Source organism: Podarcis gaigeae (assembly GCF_964106915.1).
Source record: "Podarcis gaigeae genome assembly, chromosome: 1".
In the NCBI taxonomy this organism is placed as follows: domain Eukaryota; kingdom Metazoa; phylum Chordata; class Lepidosauria; order Squamata; family Lacertidae; genus Podarcis; species Podarcis gaigeae.
In genome coordinates, this window is record NC_139678.1 from 106,900,566 (window position 1) to 106,917,311 (window position 16,746).

General features: G+C 40.1%; 1 protein-coding gene across 4 annotated transcripts in view; it reads right to left on the reverse strand.

Moving 5' to 3' along the window:
• Positions 1-434: 434 nt before the first annotated feature.
• Positions 435-16,746, reverse strand: part of RBMS1 (RNA binding motif single stranded interacting protein 1) — a 118,334-nt gene continuing 102,022 nt past the window's right edge. For 2 of the 4 annotated variants that reach the window (XM_083711126.1, XM_083711125.1), the window contains exons 7-14: positions 13,735-13,841; positions 12,166-12,215; positions 11,992-12,085; positions 9,540-9,584; positions 6,344-6,454; positions 5,002-5,082; positions 4,613-4,697; positions 435-3,110 (exon numbers count right to left, since the gene is read on the reverse strand). In XM_083711126.1, coding sequence (XP_083567252.1) covers positions 4,620-4,697; positions 5,002-5,082; positions 6,344-6,454; positions 9,540-9,584; positions 11,992-12,085; positions 12,166-12,215; positions 13,735-13,841 — 566 coding nt within the window. In that variant the 3' untranslated portion in view covers positions 435-3,110; positions 4,613-4,619. Of the gene's footprint in view, positions 3,111-4,612; positions 4,698-5,001; positions 5,083-6,343; positions 6,455-9,539; positions 9,585-11,991; positions 12,086-12,165; positions 12,216-13,725; positions 13,842-16,746 lie in introns of all 4 variants that reach the window. The other 2 variants (XM_083711127.1, XM_083711124.1) reach the window with 1 other exon arrangement.

Consider the following 16,746-nt stretch of genomic DNA (forward strand, 5'->3'; position numbering starts at 1 on the left):
TTGCCAAGTGAGCTAAAGTTGAAAGAACTCCTCCTACATATTTGGCCAACATCCTTTGATGTGCTTTTTACTATTGTAAGATAAATAGGAAACACTGTCACTATTTTAGATGAGGTTAGAATTATGTGAGAGGCTTATTGATACCATATATTCCAAAAAATTGCTGGGTCTGGAATGGAAGGACACTGAAGAGACAAATGCTCCTTGTTTCATTTATGGCAGCTGGTCGTTTATGTTAGTTACATTATGTAGCATTTCTTCCTTGAGAATAATATATTACAGTTTGAGAAAGTTACTATTCATTTCAATAAAGCCTACGTAAATTCACCTGAGAAAGAAGTAATATTTTTTCTTAGCCCCCCCCCCCATTTTCTTTTCAATTATAAAGTTCAGCAGCTTGTTTCCACCCACTGTTAAAAAACACACATAAAAAGTTTATATTTTGATCTTTTTTATTCAAAAGTTTTCAAAAGAAACAAAACAGAAAAAAACTAATGATCTAATCAAATTTACAGTTCAAAAATGTCTTTTGGCATTTAACAACAAGTCCTAGGAAACAAAATGACAGAGTATCTTGAACCGGACAAATAAGTTACCACTGGCAAGTTTGTGGCACTAGTAAAACAAAAATAAAAAAATTAACTCTCTTGATCATATAGATATCTCTATGAAAATCTTTTTTTTTCAATCTGTACAAAAGGTCTTTCTTCATAAATTATTTTTTTTATAATTTAATGGCTGTCTACTATGTGATGTTTAAGTAACTGATTATTTCTTTATGTACAGAGGTTACATTTTGCAAATCTTACCCAGATAATGAGTATGGCACTTAGTTCAGACTTTTCTAGCAGCTTCTATTCCCTCCCTCTAACCCTAATGCTTAGCTAATTGAAATAAAACATCAAGTAGCAAATATCTGCCTGCCCCCACATCTTCTCCCCCACATCTGGAAATACACCAGCTATAGGGAATGAGTTGCAAGAAGTCTGAACTTTGACAAAGCAGTCAATTCCAGGGAGCATAGAACCAATAATACCACAACTTTTAAAACTTTTTTTTTAAAAAAACAAAAGAACAAAAACAAAAAGAAACAAACACATTTCTTATGACTATGTAATTTACTAGAATCTACACTTCTCAGAGCAGCATTGACTTTTGAAACTATGAAATGTCACTGACATCTGTACTTGAATACTCACATAAAATTTAAAAACTTTAAAAAAAAATAAGTGAAAAGAAAGAATTGCTTAGGCCTAGCTCCTGAGCTAGGATGATTTGGTCTGTGGTAACAGGGAGGGCCAGCAACCTGTCCCATTACAAAAGGAAATAAGCCTTGAGGTAGATAACTGATCATACACAGCTGACCAGACAAGTACACAGTTTTGGAAGACAACTTAATTTACCGTTTGATTTAATACACATGCGATCATAATAAAATGAGCTTTAATAGCAGTGAGTTTTATCATCTAATATGTAAAAAGTACAAATAACAGTGTATTTGTTAAATCAGGAATTTCATAGTTTCAAAATTGTATTTTCTTCTTCTTCTTCTTTACACTTAACACTTGTAGTGATGATGTAAAGTGTGGCACTGCTTGGATCCAAGTCTTCCTTCATGCTTTTTGTTTGTTTGTTTGTGTCCATACATCAATTAAAAATTATAAAACCTAAATGCAAATGTACAAAAAAAGGCACATTCTTCTAACCGCAAACTGGTCCGGCAACAAAATTAAAAGAGTACAGAAGACATAACTGCTGAGACAAAATCAGAATTATTGGTTACTGGCTCTTTGTTCTTTGGTAAAGTTACCTTTAAAAAGTGCCAAGTCTTTATTTACCTAATATAGAGAGCTAGTACCCAATCTAGTATGTTTTCTACTTACATCTCAGCTTATGTTTTGAAAAAAGTCTTTTAGCTTCCGCCTTTGCTGTAAAAGCAAACGCTTCTATTTGCTATTTTCTCTGCACAGCATCATTCTAAAGCACTATTCATTACTAGAAAGGAAGGACAGAAACATTCTGTGGATTCCCCATCCCCAAAACTCCCCCACCCTAAAACTAGAACATCAATTATCTTCTGGAAAAAGGCAAAAAGATTTTTTTTTTTTTACATTGCATCATACAGCAGAGTTCCTAACTAGCAGAGGAAAACTAATTGGCATAAGGCCTTACAAACAATTTATCCTATTAAAATTTCCCCAGTCAGAAAATGTGTTTCACACAAAACATTTCCCTACCCCCCAATCCTGTATTTCACAACCTTACATTATTATGTGAGGGGAAACAAAATCATTAAAAACACCTACTACACATTTTTAAAAAGCCAATTTTTTCAGCAATTTTAATCGACTACCTGTTAAAAGCCCTATCCTGCTGTTTTACAAGGCATAATAGACCAGCTCATTTGGTCAAAAGCATTCTACACCATTAGTTTGGACTACGTACTGAAACAGCTACAGCATTAAAAGAGTTAAGGCAAATTGGAATTGATAGAAAAAGGATAAGACACTTCACACTACCTTAAAAGAAAAAGAGAGAGAGAGAGAGAGAGAGAGAGAGAGAGAAAGCTATGAAAATAGACCCTACAACTGCAACACTGCACTATAGCGACACTCACACGGCAAGCACAGAACATCGGCATGGATGTTTTTACTAGTTTAAACTTCAAAAAACAAAAACGAAATCTTAATACGGTTAAAAAAAAACACAAAAACAAACCAAGAGACTGATTCTGTCATGCACATGAACATGTCTCCATTGCAATCTGCGCATGGACAGATCCCCCCCATTTATTTAATTATTTACCTTTATTTTATTTTATTTTTTGCGTCGTTAATACTTGATAAAAAATTTCTTACTAAAATAAACCTGTTCAAGGGGGGGGAGGGGGAGGGAAACAGCTACTAGGATGAATTTAAGGATTTTTTTTCTTTTTCTTTATGCACCTTATAGAACTTATAGCAAAAATAGTTTCAGTTGATTTCATTATAAATAACGTTTTCAAGAACCTGTGCAAAACTGTCAATAATTTCTAAAGCACAATTGATCAGTAAAATCCATGATTGTTTCAGCCTTTGCATCCTTCTCCAGGCGAGGTCAACAACACATTTCTGAAAAGGATAGAAAAAGAAAAAGTAGAATTCAGTTATACTCTTCTGATTCATAGTATTTATAGCCTGTGTGACCTGACTATGCAAGTCTAGAAATAGAAAAAAGCAGATAACTACATATTTTTTGTGCCTGTGTATGTACAGGCAGATTTCTGCATGTGGTTACTTTTGCCAAAGGGTTTGTACTTCTGGTTCCTGGGACTGCATAAAGCATATACAATGGAGAAGCTATACTGATCTGAGCATAGAGGAAGGAGACATCCTTTTCCACATCAATATCATCCACTTAATTTATTACCTCCACTTCACCCTAAGATTTCAGGGTGCATTACAACAATTTAAAACACATCACAAGCTTTTAAAAACAACTTACAATCACAAATGCAGGCTGGATCCTTCAAATAGGCCTTATGTGCAGGGCAGAGGATGTTGTTGTGGGGCAGATTCATGACCAAGTTACAATAAGATAAGGTTTTCAAAAAGACTCAAGTTCCTCAGGGTCAACACTCAAATGTATTGAAGATACATTGAATATTGATGTTAGTTCAGATTGCAGTTGCGAGATAACTAAGTGACACTGGGCATTAGGGTCATGCCCACCATTAGGATCATGCCCATCATCACCATGCCAGTTGCAGTTGTACCCATCCATTTCCAGGTCCAATTCAAAGAACTGACTTTGACCTTTAAAAGTCCTTTGTGACTTAGGATGAGGATACTTGAAGGGCCACTTGCTTCCATATGTGCGTGCCTGTAGCTACAGCTAAGATGCTCTGCAGGTTCTCTTGCCTTGTGAGGCAAGGTCAGCAGCCTTCTCTGTGGTGGTGCTCTCTGGCCTCCCTAGAGAGATCTGCCTGGCACCTACTTTGTTGTCCTCCTATTCACAGGCACAGACTTTCCTATAGGATTGTGCTTCTCTTTGCCACTAACTCGTTAAAGTACTGCTGCTATCTTCAATTAGCAATGAAGTATCTCATGTATGAAGCAATGAATCCGCCCAGAGTGGCTGGGACAATCCAGTCAGATGGGTAGGGTACAAGTAAAAAAATTTATTATTTGAATAACAAATGTATGATATTTAGGTGGTGCCTTTATCTTAAAAGCTTATTGTAAAAAATGTTTTAATGTATATGGGGATGGGTCAGTGGTCCAATGAAAATTATAGATCCAGTAGCTCAGTGCACTAAACAATTCGCTGCAACAACCATAATCAGAGAACTTGGTAAATCACATTATCTGGAGTTGTTAAGTCACTTTTATAATACGTTTGACAAACTGATAGTTCATACAAGCCAACTTTGGTAAGTCACAGATATTCTGAAGATGTTCAATGTACCAAGTGTACGGCATCTATGGAACATGCATGCAGCTTCTCAATTTGTTGCATTATTAAGTGAACGTCAAAAAGGATCCAGAAAATGGTTGGAAGTGTCTGAATATACTACATGAAGAGTATTTTCCCTCCAATTAATTTTTTCAAAGAAATATGAAAGCAACTTTACCTCACAATTACTTGTTTTGCTGATAAGTATATGGCGAATGATCATTGGACGTCTCTACTGTAACTTGCTGTTGACCACTGGCTTCCTGTAAGAAAAGAAATTATAAGTAGGAGACACACAGCATCTAATTATTAGCTGTGATATTACAAAGGGTAAATTTGCCTTGAGGTTTATCATTGACTGCCTGTGCATCTTCCATAGTTTATATCCCTTCCTGAAGAGCACTTGGGGGGTGGGGGTGGCAGATACAGGATTCGTACCAATGACATCTTTTGCTTATTGCAGCACTGATGTCATTTCAGCAAGTTACATTTATTGAAACATTATGTACGATGTAAATGATGGATTTTAACTAAAAGACTCTCTCATTAATTAAAAAGAAAAACTACCTCGACTGGAACAGCTGCTGTCTGAACATGTGTGTACTGGGGTATGTAGGCTCCTTGCATAGCTGTTGTGGCAGGCATGTACTGCAAAGGAAAAAGAGATTAATGTATTCAGCTAAATGAAACTAATACACACAACAGATGGTTCGACCCAAAACAAATGTGAAAGGATCGGAGATAAGCCACTAGTAAAGGTAAAGGTAAAGGGACCCCTGACCATTAGGTCCAGTCGTGACCGACTCTGGGGTTGCGGCGCTCATCTCGCTTTATTGGCCGAGAGAGCCAGCGTAGAGCTTCCGGGTCATATGGCCAGCATGACTAAACCGCTTCTGGCGAACCAGAGCAGCACACGGAAATGCTGTTTACCTTCCCGCCAGAGCAGTACCTATTTATCTACTTGCACTTTGATGTGCTTTCAAACTGCTAGGTTATAAGGAGCAGGGACTGAGCAACGGGAGCTCACCCCGTCACGGGGATTCGAACCGCTGACCTTCTGATCGGCAAGTCCTAGGTTCTGTGGTTTAACCCACAGCACCACCCATGTCCCTAAGCCACTAGTAGTGTTCCACAAATGCTTTCAAAAGTGTGATCTAATAAACAGGTTGCACAACACTTCCTTTACATGAGGTTGCACAGAAAAGACCATCTTTGAATTTCACTTTTCTTATGCAGCATTCCAGCAACATAATGCAGCCCTTCAATGATGCATGCCCTCCACATGCATTAGCGTGTCTTTGGATACCACCCAAATAATTTAAAACACATAGAAAGCCCAACAGCATTGGTTTTTGTTTTTGCTTTAGGATGTAAGAAGAAAAGGAATTGGGTCTTCTCAAAATTGCTGCTAAGAGTGATATTTCTAAAGACACTGGCAATACATCTTCCTTTAGGACAGAGGGTCCATTTGGCAATGCCAATTCTTATCTCCAGCCTAGGGACAAGGAGATGACAGGATGATTTATGCTGTGATCCAAAAACATACATCCACAGTAGTGTTATCAGCATTGACAGTTCAGATCACACATTTTGGTGGAGAACCTCATCCAAGTCCCACATCCCCTCTTTTCTGATTGATAAAGGAAGATCGGTAAGATTCAGCCTTACACTGCTCAAAGCTGTCAATAGTAGCCAAGTTTTACTTCTTTAATATTAAAAGTAAAATTTCCCCAAGTGACTAAGATGCATTGCAATAGAAAATGGATTTATAATGCACATGCAATTACTGGTCAGTGAAAACAAAATGTGACAGATGGAATACTCTAAATGTCTTTCCTATGGGCAGAATATATAGTAAATATGTCAGTTTTTTCTGGGTGTTATTATTATTATTAGAATTGCCACGTACTGTTCCAGTACTGCCCAATGAAAGGTGACTCATCTGCTGTGTCAGTGGACTTATCATTGATGCAGGCTGCAGTGACATGGTGTGGTCCATGGAAGGAGTTAATACAGTACCCTGTAAGAGCGGGGGGAAATTGTTTCAGATTAAAGCAGTAAAGTTGTACACAGCTTCTGTTGGTTTACATTTTACTGACACATGTTCAATTTTTCTTTTGTAAAGGTGCATGCAATTGAAACACTTCATTGATAGCAAAACATGGTTATGTGACAAATACAGTAATAGTAAGATCCATCTATGAGTCAGAAAAGACTTTAGGGTACACATGAAATCCTGCACCTATGAATCACTCTAGTTTGTGTTTTTCGCCAAGAACCCATGTGATTTGTAGCAGAAAAAATTCTACTCTGAACTGCAGCTCCCTTATGAAACTACAGTTCATTCATGGGATAACGTCTTACAGTGATGTCAGTCTAACCCTCTCAGTGCCTAGAGATTCTAGTTATCAGGGGTTCCCCTACTGAAATGAATGGGAAAAAACAAAACTAGCAAAGCTAATTGGGATCCAATCTATCACCAGGAACTTCATTATCGTGTATAAAATTCCATGTTTTGCAGTTGCATCTCATTGGATTTCTCCCCCCTCCCCGCAGTCCTTGAAATATTCTCACTTCCCTGCTTGTTTATATCTCAAGACAAACACTTGTTACAAAGCACTGCATGGGTCTGTTGTGCCAGAGAACAAAATTTTATCCTAGGGGATTAATTCTGCTCCAAGTTGGCTTTATCTTAACACTCTCATGATGCAAACAAACAACATTGTTTTTATTTATTTATAACATTCTTCCAGGGGAAAAGAACACTATTAGGGTATTGAAATACATTGAACCCCTTCCAGTGATTTTATTAGGCGCCTAATATTTCCCTTAGGTATTTTTGTTGTTTCTTCCCACCCACCACCCCACTACCCCCGATTATGAACCTACTATTTCACCAACCCTCACCTCCATTTTACTTCCTCCAGGATTTCCTGATATCCCACAAAAGAATTTGAGTTCAGTTTGAGGGGTTCAACATACTCCAAAAGGTTTTGCGTTAAGACTATGTGTTTGGAATGCAATGCTAACAAAGTTTTCTTTTATATTAAACTGGAGAAATTTTGGAATCAGCTATTAAAGTTATTCCCAGCTAGGACTTTAAAGGAGATTGATGTTATACTGGGCACTGTACAGAAGAATATGGGCTCTGCCCAGTTTCACCGAAGCAGATATCTGACTGCACAAGCTTCTTTGCCTAATTACCAGCAATTTCTCCTGACACATTCCAAGTATTCAGTGGCTCCTCTGACACTCAGGAGAGGTTTGCAGGTGGTTGATGTGTTGCGTGTGTTCTGCAGTGGGTAAGGAGCAGGAAAGCCCGTCCCCTATTTTTGTAATGCTGGATTCAGCCTACTACGTTCCAAGTATGGGCATGGATTTTAACTGGTATTGAGAAAATCAGTTGCAATCACACCTCCTTTATCATTTTACCTTGTGAAAAATTCAGCAGCCAGTGACAGACTGCAGGCAACCCAAAACATGCATGGTGATTTGTTATCCATGGCTTAAACTTGCTTTTCTTTAAGTACCCAACTTAAAGTACCCCCCAACCACCTTAATCTGGAGCAGCTCTCAAAGAGTAAGGGAATGAAGAACTATGACCTCCATGTCCTTCCTGCCTATGTGCTTTCCTGAAGAATCTGGCTGGCCAGTGTGAGAAGCAAGATGCCGAACTAGATGGACCTTTGGTCTAATCTGGCTGGACTCTTTATGTTCTGCCTATAGGATTTTTTTCTGACCAAGTCATTTGAGAACTGCAGACTGTACTGGGGTAAGGAATTAAAACACAAGCATTGTGTTCCACAAATACTGGGGGGTGGGGGGATATCCCTGCCCCATAGGTTGCAAGTTTCTTTAAATTAAATTCAGTGTCAAAAATGTGCACATAGAAAAAGTCAAACCCTAACCTTTAGAGACCACAGACAGGGAGCTTTTGTGTGTCAGAACTATACATCTGTGGGAGGCTTACATGATGCAGCATAATAGCCCAGCAATCTCAGTGCCTTGTCTTTAACTGCTTTGCTTTCGATTTGCATATTGTTTATTATTTTGGAACATTTGTTAAGTGCTATCATTGCACTTGTGAGAGATGAATCCAGCTATTCTAATTATTCTAATAGGAAGTATCAAGAGAATCTAAGTGTCCAAGACAATTGCATTTGCTTTCATATGTAGAAAAGGCATAATCAAAGATGATTCGGATTTTGATAGCTGTACGGAGATCAACACCAATACTTTGTCTATGCTAGATTCTAAAGTGCTATTGTTTGCAAGCCGTGACACTGCATACATTAACACAAGAAACCTTTATGTGTATTGTCATTGCTGTATGAATACTGTTCTCTTTTGCATCTGCCATGCAGCAGTACAATGTAGGAGATTAAGAGGCATGTATAGTCTGTGCGATATTTATATGTTAATGGAGCTTTGTTCCTCCCCTGCTCTGTACAGGTGCGTGCATATGCTTCTTCAACAAGAAACTCTTAATTACCTTGGCTCTTTTACCTGGGGAAGGACTGTAGCTTACTAGTAGAGCAATTGCTTTACATGCCAGAAATCCAAGGTTGGATCTCCAGGATCTCCAGGTAGGACTGGGAGAGACCCTGACCTGGAGAGCCATTGCTAGTCAGTGTAGACAATACTAGAAGGACCAAGCAGCTTTTTGTTTACATTAACCTCTTCTTTACCTCTGTCTTTTAATCAAAATTTGACTTCTAACTTCCATGAGCCCCAACCAACACAGCCAATGGTCAGAAATGATGGAAGTTGTCATCCACAATATCTGCAGAGCCACAGGTTCCTGGCCCCCATTGCACAGCTTTCCCTCTCCCCCCTCTACTACTCCCAGTTATTACTTCATTCCATTGGATGTTGCCAGAATCAATTCAATAGACACCCATCAAGATTCTACTGTTCACGCTAGGAAGACTTGGCATAAGACTAGGCTATCTATTATTGGGCTGCAGAAAGCCATACCAGTTGGATATTATTTAGTGTGGGCATTAAGAAATAGCGCCCACCAGAGAAAGAAATAACTAATGAAAATGAGGAACAAATAAGAATATTGATCCTAAGCTGACATAGGTGAAAGTATGCAAACTTACAGGATGCTGCATTATATATGGTTGAGGCTGCATCCATGAAGGGCTCTGTAGATAATGAAAAGGTTTTGTTTTGTTAAGAAAACAATATTCACAACTTTAATGTATATATTACACACATTTCAAAGCATCATGCTTTCATCTTAACTCATTGTTCTGGCCTTCATTACTGCCTACAAGTGCTAAGAATTGCAATAACCCTTTTTGAAGCACAAGAATGGGAAAAGCCTGAATTAAATCACAGCCTTCTCCTTTCTTTTATTAAGTGCACCCCCCCCCCCAAAAAAAAATATTATGCACAGACAATTTCAACAGAAGCTCTGAGGATCTGAGATGGTGGTAGTATGGCACAGAGAGTAAAGAGAGAAATCTCCAGTTCCTCAAGTTCACTCTTAGGAAGAACTGGAATGAAAAGTATGATCAGTTCAATATTCACGTTTACTCAGCATGCAGCAAGCCGAACACTGACAATCCTATTCCGACATCACAAAGACAGCCAGAGTACAGGATGTGATCTTCTCTGTGTGCTTTTCTCAGAGAGCATGGAGAGGGAGTGGTTCTGCTAAGTGGTAACATCTGTTTCCTCTCTCTCCAACTGACTGAGATTTGCATTATCAGAGATGGCTTGAGCCCTGGTAGAATGCCCAACTGCGATGGCAGGTTAACTGCAGAAGATTCTCATAAATATGCTCAGCAGCTATTCTGCTTTTATTTTTGAAGGGAGGGGGAAATCTTCCGCAAAAGTAACAGCTAGTTGGGAAAAGTAGAGATTCAAGAAACTAGGGGAAATTGTTCCTTAGGTCTGATAAGGAACAGCTGGAAATTGGGAGGCGGGGTAATGGAGAAGAAGCTATTCCACAACATACAACTGCAGCCATAGATCCTTCTTCATTTGGATAACTAAACAAGAGTGTTTAAATGCTGCTTTCCTTTTCCAATAAGTACTGATTAGAATTAGAACAACATACTGAGTTGGCAGTTTGGTAGGTTTAGAGACTGACTGGAAAACCAAGTGTAAGTAAAATTTGCCTTTTAAAAAAAAATCAAACTGAGGACCTGAAGTAAGAGGAGAGTTGTGATGCATCCTTCTACCACTCCCTCCTGTACCTAGCTCTGGGAAGGTTAGTGGAGAAGTGGAGAGGCAGAGGCTCTGTTCTTTGATCTCACCCATGACTTTTCACTGCATGTTCTCTTGAGCCCTCCTATTCTGTTGCTTTTGGGATCTTGCAGGCAGGAGAATTCTGGGGAAGTGGCTAACATACCCAAATGAGATGTGATGCAGATGTCCCCAGAGTCCCTTCTCTGTATGGAAGCTCCAGTGAGGGCAGGGGGGTTTACCGTCCTCTTTGTGACCAGCCCAGCATTCAGCCTATCCTAACCCTGAGGAGAGCCGCAGGATCTTGTGTTGGCTGAACAAAGCTCTCTTCCCTGAAACCAGAACAGTTTCCTCTTCTAATGGGCCAAGTGTTAACACACACAACTTTGACCTTTGCTACCAGAAATATTTCCTGGAAGCATGAGGGGAAGTGTGCATGGACAACCTTCACCCACAGCAGTTCAACCCACTTCCCAAACCATGCCTCTTTCCCATGCTCAGTGTCTTTAGAAAGAGAAAGACAAAGAGACTCACAAAGGGACTCAAGAGAGGTTTAGAGTAAATGGAGTAGCAGGATTCCCCTTACCACTTCCCACCTATTTCTCCTAATCTAGCGGCCTATAAATCCTGGGGAGGCTGGTAAAGTGTCCTGAGAACACATGGGATGTAGGGTCAGACCTCCACAGAAACCGCCTGTGAAGAGTTTGGGGCTAGAAGGGGAGCTTGCTCACCACCCTCATCGACTCTGAGCCACTGTAGCAACTTGTCTTGGTATCAGGGAATGAACACAAGCTCTCTCTCCCCCTTCATTGCCAAATCCTCTATGTGTGGGGTACTGAGCTGAGTCAAAGGAAAGCAAACAGCAGGACATTTGCTTCCTTGCAACCATCCATCTCTCCCCATTGAGACTGGCTGAGGTCTTTCGCTTTAGCTCTTCAGAGTGTCCCTGCACCTCCAGGCAGTGTGTATTTAAAACTGCTGGCCTGAACCAGGTTTTGGGGGGAGCTTACTGTGCACTTGCAGGATATGTTTGAAAGTGGTAAGCAAGCTCTCTTTCACAGAAGCTTGTCTTGCCATTACTCATCTCCTCACTGAAAAAAAGATAATGACATCTGCCTTAGCAGTAAAATTAAGCAGACAAGCTTCTATTTCATCATACTCCACACACTGATTTCTGTTCTACAGGAAACCAATACTTCAAAAGCAAGTTTCTTGTGTTTCCCTTTCTGTCTCCGGCTGTTTTATACATAGAATGACAAAAATGGTAAGGTATTGCATTCCACAAAGCCTTCATGTGAGCTCTACACAAATTCCTACCAAGTATTTTAATAGCTTATCCTTCCATCTTGAAATACAGACCTGGTATGCAGAAACTGGAGAAGCAATATATGGCGTGATCGACGTCTGAGTGATCATTCTGTTTGTTGCAATACTGTATGGCGAATGATAAAATCTAAAAGCACAAACACCTTTATTAATACCTTTAAAAGGGTACCATGGAATAACTTATATTTATTGTCTGATTGTACATACCCATTTTGTAAAGCAGCTGTAGTTGGATCATACGTAAGTGTCATTCCAGCCTTTAGGAAAGGGATAAAACATATACTCAATGAAAAAATTGGCTACCACTCCAAACCAAAACATTAGCACTAGCCCATCTGTCTGAAATAGTCAAAGTTGCCAGTACTGCCTTATGTTTTGTGAAATTTTGTTGGCACAAGTGATATGCAGTAAGTAACCTGTTTTGGATCTCCCTTATGCATTAAAAGATTATGGACCCAATCCAGAAGCTTCTTGCAAGGACATGGAGCTTCTGAATACACAAGGGCTTCCTCATTCCCTACAACACCAGGAGAGTTTTGCTTCTATTACGTTGCAATGGCCACTCTGCAATTATACACCAAAGTACCATTGGACCCATGTGTGTATCCACTGTATAATTTTTTATTATTTTTATGTGCACCACTAAGAAACTTTTGTAATTAAGCGGCTTATAAATACCTTAAATAAAGAAAGTACCATCTCTTTTGAGAAGCTGTTGGTAAGATGTGCCTTGATGAAAACTCTAAAAGGCCCAGCTTACATGCATGTAAAACAGTGTGCAGGAACACAGCTGAGATGTTAAATTATGTGCAGTAAGTTCTAGAGCAGTGGTTGTCAACCTGTGGGTCCCCAGATGTTGTTGGACTACAACTCCCATCATCCCTGAGCTCTAGCCTTGCTAGGTAGGGGTGATGGGAGTTGTAGTTCAACAACATTGGGGGACCCACAGGTTGAGAAAGGCTGTTCTAGAGTGATGTACTAGCAGTGGGGCAGTATTTGCAGCCATTTTATTGGGTCGCCCAACTGGCTCCAGTGTTATTTGCCTTCAGACACCAGGTTAAAAGCTGGTTTTAAAAATAAAGACTATTGGGTCAGTGAATCTTGCTTTTCTAAAGCAGATGATTTTCTGCTTCCCTGGATTTCCCCTGATTAATTATATCATGCTGATTTGGTTATAGATAGTTAACTATTTATCTACTGACTTTGCTAGTGTTTGTGAGCTACTATGTATTATTTAAGAAAAGTCAGCCTTAAACACACACACACACACACACACACACACACACACACAGCAAAAGAAAATACATTCATATAAAATATTTACAATGGGTTGCATTCATATAATTACAATGGGTTGTACTCAACATAGGACTAAGGAGATAGAAATGTGTGTGCTCATGGAATTATCTCCCCTCCCTTCCTATAGTGCACTGTTCTGGTAGTTTTCCAGTTCCTCAAGAACAGATTCAGGGAGGGTGTGTAGGGGGAGAAGTACTGCTGGCGGGAATTCCCATTGCACTCATGGGAACCCTAGCACTGGTTTCCGCTAACACAATAGGTTGGTTGAATATGGCCCAATATTTTAAACAGTGCATTTAAATATGTCAAGCAACGAAGCGGAATGAAGGATTGTAATATTCCATTGAACAATGCAGGAGGACACCAAGGCAGCACATCTCTTTGTGACTATTATTTTTTTAATGCACATCCATAGACACACACACACACACACACACACACTAACTAAAGGTTGAGAGGAGGACTTACAAGTCTCACCTCGCCTTCTCGGTGCCATGCTCTTCCATTCTGTATATATTTGTTCTGATTCTGTCTCTTTTTTTGTCCTCCATCTGCAAACTTGCACAACAAAGGTTCTGCAGGAGCTAAAACAACAACAAAACAAACCATTTAGGAATAGTCTACATAATAACCTTTGTGATATAAAAATAAAGTGCATTTCAAAAGTTGTCACTTGTGAAAAGATGTTACATAGTAGGTTTCCCCCAAATTATTTTGCTTGGAAGCCATAACATTCAGATACATGCTTAGTGCCCAGTGTTTTCATGCATTCCCAAACATCCTGATTGCAAAGATTTGCTATGTTTTAGTAGATACAAGCACTCCAACACACCTACATGTGACATTTCTTCATTATTTCAACAAAGGGCCATAGCTGAAAAAGGATGGATACATAGAGCTGCTGCATTAATTGATGTAATTTGGAAAGCCTGATTTCTTTAGGAGCTCCACAGATGCATCAGAGCACAATGAGCTGTAGACTGAAGGAAGGGTCTGCAGTGTGGAATCTGTTTTGATGTTATGATCAAAAAAATAATCTGACAAATGATTTACACTAGGGGTCAGGAAACTTTTTCAGCAGGGGGCCGGTCTACTGTCCCTTGGACCTTGTGGGGGGCTGAAAAAAATAATAATGAATGAATTCCTATGCACACTGGGAAGAATGGGGTGGGGGAAGGGCAGGTGTAATAAAATAAAATAGTGTGCATTAAAGCAGGGTGGGGAAGGCTCCTCAACAGACAAGCTCACCCACTACCATGCTGCTCATCCTCCCGCCACCCCCCAAAACATACACACACACAGACCCACACACAGACCCACAATCGCCCCACAGAGAAAAGGGAAGCAAGTTCAATATGCAGAGAACAGCCGAGGCGAAGGAGAGATGGCAGCTCTGGGGAAGCAGCACCAGGGGGGGGGGTGGAGCTGGAAGAAGAGGCAAGGGGGGCAAGTAGTCCCCCCCCCAGCCCTAGCCACCTTCCCGGTTTGTCGCCTGCCTCATTTGCCGAAGGGTTGGCAGCGGTGGCATGAAACAGGCTTCCTCCCCGCCTAGAGAAAGAGCTGCTGCCGCCACCACTTTTTGTGAGGTGGGTAGGCAGAGTGAGCTCATCCACTCTGGTCTCTGGCCCACAGGAGCACTAGGGCGGCGGCGGCGATGGCGATGGGAAGAAGATTATTATTATTACTACTACTACTATTTCCCCAATGGCCTGACTTAGAGGGAGAACAAGAGGGGAAAGGCTGGTGGGAAAGCAGAGAGAAAGAGAGGAAAGAGGATTTTTGTCCTTCCACCAACTAACTCCCCATGCGCACTCAGCTTCTGGGGGCACAAAACAATACAAATACTAATAACAATATTAATGATATCGGGGTAAGTGAGCAAGCAAAAGCCACTGAGGTAAACCAGGCACGGCGTTTGAGTGCCAGAGCCACCACTGCTTGGCCTCTTCCTCCTGCTGCGATTGCCGAGAGTCTCGGCTTTGTGGCGGGTGGTGGGTTCTTAAATGGCCGGGTGGGCCTGATCTGGCCCAGAGACGTAGTTTGCCAACCCCTGGTTTACAGAGAATTCTCCTCTCATTATACGTTTCTGGTTACAGATGTGCTATATACGAAGTCACACCTACGTGCTCTGTCACTTCATTGCTAACAGCTAGTCCAACTCAACTTCATCCAAAAATACTGTATCTGAGACAAAAGTAGTTTTCTTTGCCTATGGTATTAAGTCTACTTTGGCTTATTCACTCATGCACTTAAGTGATTGAGATGCATGTGTGCAATGGCCCTAATGAAACCAATGGGGTTTACTTCCAAACAAACAGCTTTAGGGCTGAGGTCAGTCACTTAAATGACTTAAATGACATTTAAACCTGTGTGGGAAGACCTAGGATTGGCACCAAATGGCCATAAAAAAGCTACATGTTTATTGTGCTACTTTATGCAACACATGAAAGAAACTAGTTAGATACAGGTATTCACTGAACATTATTTACGTAGGTGCTCTGGTTGGATTACTTATATACATTTTTAAATGAGGACACTATAAATTGCTCTCAGGACACACAATATATGTTCTGGCATGCTTCCGAAGCCAGCAGAATCTTGGAAGGCTAACTCTGAGCTCTGCATTCAAAAGAAAAAGTGGCAAGTTATGAGCAGAAGCCACTTGAATTCATTTCTATGGTTTCCATGTCTGGTCCTTTCGTTAAATGAAAACACCCTTTGAGTGTTTCAACAGCATCCCTTTACTTACATATTGTTCCAGTACCACAGATTTCTACAGAAAAGGGTTCTCTGAGAGAGTAAATTACTTTTGACAACCATGCAACTAATGGTTAAGGGCATAGATACAAAGATGCTGCAAAAGGGTTGAGTGCTTTTTTAACTCTTTCAAGTTTGAGTGCTTTTTAAACAATTTCCACTGCGCAAGCCAGAAAGGTGACTTTCAGCGTTTTCTGTCTTGTTCTATACAAGTATCATATTGCATGATGAGCTAGTGGTGGCTTTTACATAATCTGATAACATATGCAGGTAACCCATGCAAGTATTATTCCGATTTTACAGACATGAAACCCAGGCTGAAGAATTTCCATGTCCAAGTCAAGCGCTCATGTTCTTCATTATAGTTCTTGTTCTATTTTTGAAGTTTAACACAGGACAATTTCAGGAGTGGCAATGCTTGTCTCAGTCATACCCCATTACCTAAATGCACCACCTGCATCTGGCTGAAATAGAGTCCTTCTCTCTTTTTCCTTGTTATCCCTAATCACTGAGTGGAAATGCTGTTATAGTCATGGCTTCTCACACTTTTTGCTAATAATTTCGTTCCTCACAAATCTACAGTTAGGTAATATCCTAGACAGACAAAGATGCCTACAGAAATGTGCTGCTTTACGAAATATACAACCCATGTTAGAATTGTGTATGTCAGAAGGATTAAAAACAAAACTCAGATCATGGATGGGTGGCACAGAATCAAACAATCAGCTTGAA